Here is a 10817-nt window from a genome sequence, read left to right on the forward strand (position 1 = left end):
AGGGCACGTACTCCAGTGGCTAGCCCGAGCCGCTCCTATGCTACGCCCAGCGACGCGGCTGTTTTTAGCATGCTAGTCTGAGCAAAGCTAGCGTCTGTCTGTCGGAGGTGGGAAGCACTCTCCCAGCTGCAGTGTAGACATACGCTAACCCGATGCTCCATTCAGGCCTACCCAGCTCTGCAGTGTTCCTCGCTTTCCTCTCAGCCCACACTCTGGTCATCCATCAAGAGCTACTCCCACCTCCTTGTGTGTCCTGCTGGGATAACAAACCAGCTGCTTTGTTTATCAGAACGAATCTAACTTCTCCAGCAGGATGAGCTACGGGGTAGGAGAGATTTGGGTGAGCGTTCCTGTCTGTCTTCTCTAAGGGGACAGGCTTAACGCAGTGGATGTTGGGATGCAGGCAGTGTGCGAGGGGGAAGCAAGGGTATAATGCACAGTCTCTTTCCTATTCCCCCCCCCCCCCGACCTCCCAAGCATGCTCCCTAGTGAAAGTGATCTGTCTGCTGCAGGCCTGAGAACACCCACAAGTCCATGAAAGCAAGTTACCACTCGGACATCAACCTGCTGTACTGGAGTGATGAAGAAGTGACACTGGACTTCAAGGCCGTGCAGGGACGCTGTGCGGTGGAGTACGGAGAGGACCTGACGGAATGTATTCAGGACTATTCTGCCAGCGGGTCGGACCGTTTCTACTTCCTTGAGGTAACCGCTCGTGGTGGGCACAGCTCTGCTTGGAGACGCACTGGGGCGGGGTGGGTGGCTGTAGCTAACCGAGCAGGTGATGTGAGGCGTTGCTAGAACTGACTTGCACGTCGTAAACATCAGTATCCAAGTTCTGGGACACATGCTCCAAATCATTCTTCATCACAAGTCTCAGGAACTCTTTCTACCTGCCAGGGGAGCGTGGTGCTGGGTACAATGAGCGTCTCTTGCAGTGGTGACAGGCACTTATCAAACACTGCGCTGCTTGACTCTGCCAAGCTTTTCTGAAAGGGAAGCGGCCCCGTCTGTCCTGAGCAGGCCAGCGAGGCACGTGAGCTGTTCTCGGGGGAGTCTAGAGAGAAGCATAAGAGAGCCCTCTCTCCAAGAGCCGGCAGAAGCGCGTCACAGTTCCCGAAGAGGATTGCTTCGCTGTGGAGATGAGGGCCCGATCTGCTTACAGTGGGCAGTTTGCAGGATCACATGGGGGCTTGCGACCACCAGGTTTTGACAAAGGGGGTGGGTGGATTCTGGCTCTGCCCTACATGAAGTGAAGCAACGTAGTCCTCACGAAGGCAGCGTCCCCTGAAACTCGCGAACACCAGCTGTACCCGTGGCCTATAGGGCACGTGGGAGCCTTACGTCCGTGTGCCGGATTAACCCCTTCTCTTTGCAGGCTTACAATGCAAAAACCAAGAGCTTTGAAGACCCTCCGAACCATGCCCGTAGATCTGGGAATAAGGGCAAGGGGAAAGGGAAAGGCAAAGGTAAGTCTAAATCCTGGTGCTTTTGTCTCTTGCAAATTTTGTAGCTGCTTCTGCTCCATATTATCCCCCAGCTTGCCCGGAACTTTGCAGGGAAAACAGAGCATTGGCCTGTTGTGAAAGCTGCATTGTACATTAACCAGACACTGGAAATGCCGGTTTGAACTAAGCCATGCAGGGTACAGGTGTGTCTCCCGCAGCATTTTAAAGGGCCAGCGATGTGAAACCGTAACCCACTTCCCAAAGCTTAGAGTAGTTTCCTGTATCAGATGCCCGCGTCATGGCCCAGGCCCCCCGGGGCTGGGCACTGCGCAGACTCTGAGTCGAGGCGCTGTCTGCCCCAAGGAGCTCAGCCTGGCATCTGCCCAAGCTGTTGTGCTGGTTTCGTGTTTCTTCTCTCCCCTGTTGCGGCTTGGGTGCCAGCCCGCCCTTTAGAGAGAAGCCCCTTAACCCTTTCTGCTCGTCTTAAGATCCATGCGTGCCTGCTAGAGAGTGACTGACCCGGAGTTCTTGCCCCCTCCTGACTGCGGCTGGAGAGGCTGCCGGGTGCCGGCACAAACGGTCTCTCCTTTCTCCACACAGGCAAAGGGAAGTCGGTGTCTGCCTTGGAGCAAAGCAAACAGGAGGCTGCCGAGGTGAAGCTGCCCAAACTGCGCACCCTCGATGTGTTCTCGGGCTGTGGGGGCCTGTCTGAGGGATTCCACCAAGCAGGCAAGGAGAGGGGGTGGGGGCAGGTCCAGGGGTAGATCCAGGGCACTGGGGGACCCTTCGTTCTTGCCTCTCTTTGGTGTGAATTATTTCTAGTACTGTGGTGCCTGGAGGTCCCGGCACGGGTGAGTCCCAGAGGGGCCCCCTGTTCCTTGGCTTTTGCAGGTGGGCAGCCCCTTTTTTGAAAGCAAAACGTGTCTCACCCCCTTAAGTTTACCGTAACAGTGGCAAGTAACCGATGGCATGTATGTGCATTTCCCGAGGGTGGCGGAGAATACGGGACCTCGAAGCAGGGGGAGGGAACGGGGTGGGCAAGATTTGCTTTACTTTATAGTAGATTGTAGCACTCACCGACCACGACCACCTGGGGGTCACAAGCCACTAGTCTAGGCTGCCCTCCTGCGAGCAGGCCCTGGAGTGCCATGGCTGATTTCCTGCCTCCGGACACAACCCCCACGCTCTCCTGCTGGGCGCTGCACAGATGCTCGTATGAATCAGTCCCTGGCCAAAGAGCTCACAGCCCAGATAGACCCGGGGGCTGGAGGGAAACTGAGGCACAAGGGAGGGAAAGGGACTTGCCCAAGGTCAGTGGCAGAGGTGGGAATTGAACTCAGGTGTCCTGAGTCCCTGTCCAATGCTCCGCTCACTAGACCACACCACCTCTCGCAGCCACACACACATGCTCCCTGAAAATGACAGAGCTGAGTTGGGTGGAACTGGTGAGAGGCGCCTGCCGGGTCTAACGCCCTCTGCTCCCCTTCCGTCCCCAGGGATCTCAGAGACACTGTGGGCCATCGAGATGTGGGAGCCAGCCGCCCAGGCCTTCCGCCTCAATAACCCCGGCACCACGGTGTTCACTGAGGACTGCAACGTGCTGCTGAAGCTGGTCATGTCTGGCGAGAAGACCAACTCGCTGGGCCAGAAGCTCCCGCAGAAGGGGGATGTGGAGATGCTGTGTGGTGGCCCGCCCTGCCAGGGCTTCAGTGGCATGAACCGCTTCAACTCCCGCACCTACTCCAAGTTCAAGAACTCCCTGGTGGTCTCCTTTCTCAGGTGAGGGGCCAGGCGTTCCCGCTGGCTGCCCGTCCCCTGATGCCTGGGTGCTGCTGGCGCACCTGAGAAGCCCCCTGCGTATGTTTATCGGAGCAGGTGGGCTCTGGCCGGGCGTGCCCCGCCAGGGAAATGCAAACTGGGTCTGCAGGTGCTGCCAGGGCTCTGGGCCCCACCTCTCCTCCCAAGGAGGCTTCCCGGGGCCTCGTGTGACCTGTGCTTGGCGGGCTCTGACCTTAGGGTAAGGACTAGACATTCATGGGAAACTGAGGCACAACAGTGTGGGGCTGGTTCTTGCCCCAAGCTCAAAGAGCCCAGGAACCCTAGCCCTCTGCTCTAATGACTGAACTGTCCACCAGGAGGGAGCGAGGGTAGAAGGGGCTGCTGAGGACTCTCTCAACGGCCATGTAACCATCAGTGGGGTAGGGCGGGAGGAGCAGGGGTAGGGCACTGGACTGGGATTCAGCAGACCCAGGCTGGTCGCTTCGTCTACCCGTGGACTCGACTCTCTCTTTCCCCCACCCCCCTGAACCTCGGGAGACTCGCATGGCCCTGTGCCCTCCCTCTGAGAGGGGCTTGAAAGCTCTGGGCGTTTTGGCATGAGAGAGTCACCAGAATTGTGGCAAACCTCCAGTGGGGGAGGGTTAGTTTGTGGCACTGGCTCCAGGGGTCTGTCTGCTAGCCCGGCAGGAGCCCCTGTCTCTAATCTCGCTTGTCCCCCGCCCCGTGCAGTTACTGTGACTACTACAGGCCCAGGTTTTTCCTCCTGGAGAACGTGAGGAACTTTGTCTCCTTCAAGCGCTCCATGGTGCTGAAGCTCACCCTGCGGTGCCTTGTGCGAATGGGCTACCAGTGCACCTTCGGGGTGCTGCAGGTAGGAGCCAGGCGCCGGCCGGGATCTGGGGGGGTGGGGTGGGTGCCCCACTCCGATGGCCAGAGACTCTGCCGAGCTAACCCTCCCTCCCCCCGCCAAACTCATTCCCCTCTGGGCCAGAATTGCAGCAGGGACTCCACGGCTGGAACACTGCCCCACTGAGCCCTTTGGCTCTGCTCCCCAGCGGCTGTTCCCACCCTGCCGCTCTCCCGGCAGCTGGTGCGTTCAGGCTCAGGATGCCATGGTCCTGTCTGGGCTGCAGGGGACGCAAGCCCACGTTCACGTTTGCTCAGGACGCTCTCCCTCGGTCCAGGCGGGCCAGTACGGCGTGGCCCAGACACGCCGAAGGGCCATCGTCCTCGCTGCGGCTCCTGGAGAGAAGCTGCCCATGTTCCCTGAGCCCCTGCACGTGTTCGCGCCCCGGGCCTGCCAGCTGAGCGTCGTGGTGGACGACAAGAAGTTTGTCAGCAATATAACCAGGTGAGCGCGTCCTTGGCAGTGCCGCACCCAGGCCTGGAGTGTGGACGGGGCCCCCGGAGCGACGGCTCTAAACGCCCGGGAGAGGAACAAGCTGCTCTGAGACATGCCAGGTGTTCCCCTGTGTGAAGTGGGTTGGTCAGTGAGAAGGGGCGCGGGCAGTGCCGCGAGGGGCGAGCTGTGACTGGCTAGGTGACAGCTTCCTTTATTCCTCCTAGAACGTACTCGGGGCCCTTCCGAACCATCACGGTCCGGGACACCATGTCCGACCTGCCGGAGATCAGGAACGGCGCCTCGGCCCTCGAGATCTCTTACAACGGGGAGCCCCAGTCCTGGTTCCAGAGGCAGATCAGGGGCTCGCAGTATCAGCCCATCCTCAGGGATCACATCTGCAAGGTGAGGGCTTTCGCAGTGGGCCAGTGTCACCCAGACGCCCCAACGGGGATCAAGCCCCTGTTGGGCCGGGCCCTCGCAGACAGCGCGAGGGACCAGCCCTGCCCGCAGCCACGGGTGGAGTTATTACCCCTTCTTACCGATGGGGGACCTGAGACCCAGAGAGATGCCATGACAGAGGAGAGCATGGAACCCAGGGCCTCGTGTCCTGGCCCCCAGCTTTTACCCCAGGCTAACCTGCCTCTACCTGCCCCTGGGTACCCAGCAGCAGCAGTGCCCTGTGTGCCGAGACCCGGCCGTGGGGCGGCAGCGGGTGAGCTGCGGTGGAAGGGTAATGCTGGATGCCGGGCTTGACCTTGCAGGATATGAGCGCGCTGGTAGCTGCTCGGATGAGACACATTCCCCTGGCCCCGGGCTCGGACTGGCGCGACCTGCCCAACATCGAGGTGCGGCTGTCGGACGGCCCCGCCACCCGGAAGCTGCGGTACACTCACCACGAGAAGAAGAACGGGCGCAGCAGCACCGGAGCGTTGCGGGGGGTGTGCTCCTGCGCGGAAGGTACAGGGGGGTGCCCGCTGGGGGCTGCTGCAGGGTCTGTCACCCTGTGGGCGCCAGCGCTGGCGGGCAGGAGGGAGAGGGGGGCTGCTAATTAGTTCCTCCCTCGAAGTCTGAGAGCCCTCCTCATTCTAAGGAGCACAGACTGCAGCTGCTCTTCTCAGACCCATGTCTCGTCCTTGTTCTCAGTTTCCATCTTGTGGCAATGAGTTCCACAGGATAAACACTGGGGATGGAAAATGTGTCAGTTCTGTGCTGCTTAAATTCATAGGGCCCATTGCACTGGGTACTGGGATGGGACGTAAGGGAACCAGGCTATCCGCCCAGCTTCCTAGCCATCCTCCCCTCGAGTCTGCTCCTTGGCCCGTAGCTCAGAGGAAATCCCTGTGCTCTGTTCCCTCCCGCAGGTAAACCGTGCGACCCTGCAGACCGACAGTTCAACACCCTCATCCCCTGGTGCCTGCCCCACACCGGCAACCGGCACAACCACTGGGCCGGGCTGTACGGCAGGCTAGAGTGGGATGGCTTCTTCAGCACCACCGTCACCAACCCAGAGCCCATGGGCAAACAGGTGCGTGAGCGTGTCCCCGACAGCAGCTGGTAAGCCCTGTGGGTGGGCTGGGGCTCAGCCGTGGCTGCCGCTGCGTTTTGGGAGGGGCATGAATGTGGGGGCTCCGTTGTTCGGGTGCAGAGAGGGGGCAGGGAGATGTCTGCACAGCTGGTCGCTGTGGGCTAAATCACCCGTGAGCCAGATCCACTCTTGTGCTGAGTCTAAACTCAACGGCCCTTGGGGGCGTGTGCAGCAGGGTCCGGTGCAGCACCTACCGCAGCACCCCTTCTCGCTGCCGTCCGACCGACCTTTGGCCTTTGCGGGCTGGGAACTCACAGCTGCCTCAGTGTCCCCGTCCCCTTTCCCAGGGCCGAGTGCTTCATCCGGAGCAGCACCGGGTGGTGAGCGTGCGGGAGTGCGCGCGATCCCAGGGCTTCCCGGACACATACAGGCTCTTCGGCAACGTCCTGGACAAACACAGACAGGTGGGTGACTGCAGAGCAAGGTGCTGGGCGAGCCCGGTTTCCCCTGCACCTGGTAGGTATGGTGCAGCAGGGCCAGTCCTCCATCCCCACTCCTCTGTTCACATCGGCTTGTAGACGTGCTCCCATGGGGCCAGTGTGAATTACGGCACAAAGTGCAGTCTGATGGAGGGTCAGAGCCCCGGTCTTTAACGCAAGGCTGAGGTAAGGACCTTTCGCCAGGGAATCGGCAGCTACTCTGGGTTCCTGTTTGCAAGCAGGATGCCCAGATAAGGAAGGAGAGAGGCTGGCTCAGAATGGGGTCATTGGGCGGGTGATTGCAGCAGAGGCCATGAAAGCCGTGCTGCTCTTTCCCGATGTAACGTGGCCCGGATCTGCACAGAGCTCATGGCTCCCCTGCCTCTCTTCTCAGGTTGGTAACGCCGTGCCTCCGCCTCTGGCGAAATCCATCGGGCTGGAGATCAAGTCGTGTGTGTTGGCGAAAGTGAAAGAGGAGGCCACAGGTATCTCGGGGCACGTGGACTCTAGCTGGTGTGTGCTCACTACTATACGCTCCAATGCAGCTGCCCTCCTGCGGGCCCAAACCAGCCAGGGCATGAGCCACTTTGCCTGGCGCATCTCGGTTATCGAGGGGAGCTTCAGTTCTGTAACTTACAGCTGACTGCTCTCAGTAACTACTGCCCCCTTTGTGTTCAAGGCACGCTGGGCTTTGACGCCGTACCAAGCTGGAATTGCCTTTTAATAACTGGCCCTTTTTGGGACCATTTCATTCCCGGGATCAAGTCTTACTCTCCAGCTGGTGCTGGCGTTTGCCCCTCGTGTCCATCAGAGCAGCTCTAGGTGGGGAGGTCACATTGGTGGCAACTTTTGGAAGGCAGGGGATGAACATCCCTTAGCGTGACTGGCTGAATGTAACAGGAGGGGCTGCTAGGCCAATGGTGTCTCTTGTTCCTTCACAGATAACAGCAAACCAGAAAAGATGGAAATTATGGACTAGCGTGTAAATCTCCCACCTGGCCCCTGGACTCCCAAACATGCACTGATTTTTGTTTGTTTTGTTTGATGACATGATGAGGTCTGTCTCCGTTCAGCTGCACTCATGACCAGTCTTCATCTCCTTGGCTGACCTTGGAAGCTGTATGTGATGGTCAAATTATCAACTAATAATCATTTTAGTGATCGGCTGTGCAGTGCCCCCACCGTGCATTCTGGATTTTAAGGATGATGTTTTTATTATGCATTGTATTGAAAATAATCAACCACTTTATACAAGTGGAAATTAATACTTTATGTAGTTTTTATATGTTGTAATATTTCTTCAAATAAATCTCTCCTATAAATTATACCCTGGGTGTCTCTCCTGCTTCCCCTTCCTGGCATCGGAGGCTGTGCAGCGAGGGGCAGCCTTGGCTCTGTGCGTGTTAAGAACCAGGAGAGCCTAGGTAGTGACTAGAAGCCGCTGCTTGGCTGGAGTGTGCGTGGCTGAGGAGCCCCTCCTTCACGACTTCCATGCCGCCACCTCTCCTCCAGACACGCCTGCGTGCGACCGTCCGTGAGTAATGCCCCGCCTCTGCCCCACGCAGCGCTGAGGTTCCTGACAGGCGGCGTTCCTGGGGATGAGGTCCCCACGGTGTCTGTGTGGCGCGTGGGGGCTGCTCCTGGGAGAAGGGGCCTGACCATGTAGGACATCCCATAGAATGCTGGGGAGGGAAGCCTCTGAGCAGCGAGATGTGCCTGTAAGGAGACCAGGCGCTGTAAATCTCCAGTTCGTGTCTCTAAAGCTTTCCACTGGACTCCAGCGGGACTGCTTGCTCGTGGGGCTGTCTACGCAGGTGAAGGTGGGAGATAGTCGGCCCTTGGCTGGGCGCTCGCTAGGCCTCCCACACGGACACAGAGAAGAGCCCCAGGGTCAAGGGGATATGTGGTTTAACAGGAGCAAAGTCCAGCACCGTTTGCTACGGGTCTGGCAGACTCTCAGGACTGATGTCTGACTAGCTCCTCTTGGGGGTTGGTCACACACACGTAGCATTCACCTGTTGTTTGCCACCCGGAGGCTGTGCTGTGTCCACAAAGGGAGGAATGACGGGGTTTGGCTAACTGAAGCTGGCTGTTGCCGTGGCGTTGTGCATCCTTAAACCACGTCTCACGTGCACAATGTGCTGAGACACACCGGTGAGTGTGTGGTGCACATCCCCACGCCTGGGCTGGCCTGCGCCTGTTCCGGCCGGACTCTTGTGCACGCTGTAGCAGCTCCTGCTTCTTGCTCTCCAGCTTCTCCGCTGTGTCGGCCACGAAGGCGGCTGTCAGAGCGGCACAGTCAGAAAAACTTCCCTTTACACCCGATCCACTTTACCCCCGCTGAGAATCTGGCCCTGACCCCCCCATGTCCTGGGATGATTGAACCCCTGTATCCTAGCTACATTACACGATCTGTAGGGTTGTGGTGCATTTCTTAATAGCTGCCGAAAGGAAACTGGACACTAACCTGCTTCAGAACATGGGAGCCGGGCTCCCTGGATCTTCCTCATTTAGAAACATCCCTCGAGTGTTTGTTCAAACAACGCTCTTGTCTGTCTTAGTCTCGTCAATAAACCTGCCCAGTGGGATGCTAGGGTTACAGAGCCTGGTTAGCTACAGGGGGAAATGTAGTGTCCTTTTATTTCCAAGGGACGTTGCAGATCAGCACTCAGCTGTCCCAGAGAGCTTCAGAGTTTGACATCCAGACTGGAAATAAGATGTACATTTTTCACAATGAGTAATTAACCCCAGACCAACTTCCCAAGGTTTGGGGTGGACTTTCCATCACCGAACGCTTTTTTAAAATCAGGACCGCCTGGTTTTCTAAAAGCTCTGCTGGAGGAAATGCCCTGCACAGGGTGGTTCAGGCTCCTTAGATGATCACAGTGATCCGTTTGGGCCTTGCAAGCGATTAATCCAGAACTCTCATGGTGCCTTCTATGCAAGTCTTGATCCAAAAGGGGTCAGGAGCGAAGGGCAGACTGCTGTGTGGTAGGTAGCTTGTGGGTGTGGTGTGGGCAGTATAGGCCACGCAGGCTGGGATTCTCAGAGGGGCTCTGCTGGGTGTGAAGGACTCATCCCAGTGAAAATCAGTGGGAAGTGGGTGCCTCACTCTTCAGTTCCCTTTCAAACTCCCCATCGGTGCAGAAGGAAAGGTTCTGCCCTTTTCCACGCCGCTTTAGCGAGTCCCAGAAAGCAGCAGACACTCCGCACGGCAGCATGACGACTTACGCATGTTCTGCTGCCATCTACCCTTCAAAGGAAAGAGAAAAATAGTTACATTCGTGTTGTAAAGAGAGAAAGTATCCTGGTCCAAGAGAGGCTGGTCACACCTTCATTGGCTTCCCGCTTCCCAGGGGGAAGGAGCGGCTGGGTGGAGGTTAGTGGGTGGCTGGGCTCTAAACGCTTAATGAGAGTTGGAGAGACTCATCCAGCTTCCTGCAGTGAATTGACAAAAGCCAGCGCTCCTGCTCGTGCTGCCTGTGTAACGTTGTGTGTGGTAGGACAGGTTATCAACTGCCTCAGCGACCGAAAGCTCCCCTAAGGCCTATTCTCAGCCTGGGGCAGAGCTGTCCCTGCACTAGACTCGTACCCCTGGGGAGGGGTTGCAGGTGCAGCACCAGGCTGCAGCTAGGCAGCTCCCGAGGGGTCTCAGCAAAGTTGTTTTTCAGCTGCTCACTTTCTCTCAGACGCATTTTCCCTGCCCCTGGGTTCCCAGCGGTTCTCGTGTCTGTTTCTGCCCCTGCTGGGAGAACTCCTGGGGCTGCGGGGCCTGTGTGCTGGAGCAGCCTGGGCCGCGCGTCAGGGCTCGGCTCTAGCACCCCCAGCCCGCGTCCCTACTGCCCTGGCTACGCGCCGCATGGTGGAGGCTGGATCCAGGGGCGCCGGCCCCCGGGACTGTCCGGGGCTCTCCACGAATTAGCGACCGTGGGGATGAAACCTCCAGGAATGCGCCCAGCCGAAGCTGGCACCCCAAGCGGGATCCAGCCAGGAGCCCTTCCCGGGGCGTCTCCCCATTTCGGCTGGGGGGCTGCGGGGCGGGGGAGTGGGGGGCTGCGGGGCGGGGGGCTGGGGGGCTGCGGGGCTGGGGGCTGGAAGTGCCCAGACCAGCCGCATGGCAGCACAGGCCCAGCTCTGCAGGGGGCGCCCCACCTGTGCTCCCTCCCCTCCCCACGGCCAGGTGCGGCTCCCAGCATGCAATGCGGCTCCCCTCCCCCCGGCCAGGTGCGGCTCCCAGCATGCAA

At 58.8% G+C, this 10817-nt stretch overlaps 1 protein-coding gene across 8 annotated transcripts in view; it reads left to right on the forward strand.

Annotated features, from left to right (window-relative positions):
• Positions 1–7900, forward strand: part of DNMT1 (DNA methyltransferase 1) — a 32974-nt gene extending 25074 nt beyond the window's left edge. For 5 of the 8 annotated variants that reach the window (XM_073319026.1, XM_073319025.1, XM_073319020.1 and 2 more), the window contains 12 exons: positions 513–705; positions 1379–1469; positions 2049–2177; positions 2945–3227; positions 3957–4098; positions 4361–4578; positions 4794–4971; positions 5331–5526; positions 5931–6094; positions 6442–6558; positions 6968–7058; positions 7515–7900. In XM_073319026.1, the coding sequence (XP_073175127.1) occupies positions 513–705; positions 1379–1469; positions 2049–2177; positions 2945–3227; positions 3957–4098; positions 4361–4578; positions 4794–4971; positions 5331–5526; positions 5931–6094; positions 6442–6558; positions 6968–7058; positions 7515–7552 (1840 nt within the window). In that variant the 3' untranslated portion in view covers positions 7553–7900. Of the gene's footprint in view, positions 1–512; positions 706–1378; positions 1470–2048; positions 2178–2944; positions 3228–3956; positions 4099–4360; positions 4579–4793; positions 4972–5330; positions 5527–5930; positions 6095–6441; positions 6559–6967; positions 7087–7514 lie in introns of all 8 variants that reach the window. The other 3 variants (XM_073319028.1, XM_073319023.1, XM_073319022.1) reach the window with 2 other exon arrangements.
• Positions 7901–10817: the final 2917 nt, after the last annotated feature.

This window comes from Lepidochelys kempii, chromosome 20 (assembly GCF_965140265.1).
Source record: "Lepidochelys kempii isolate rLepKem1 chromosome 20, rLepKem1.hap2, whole genome shotgun sequence".
NCBI classification, from domain to species: domain Eukaryota; kingdom Metazoa; phylum Chordata; order Testudines; family Cheloniidae; genus Lepidochelys; species Lepidochelys kempii.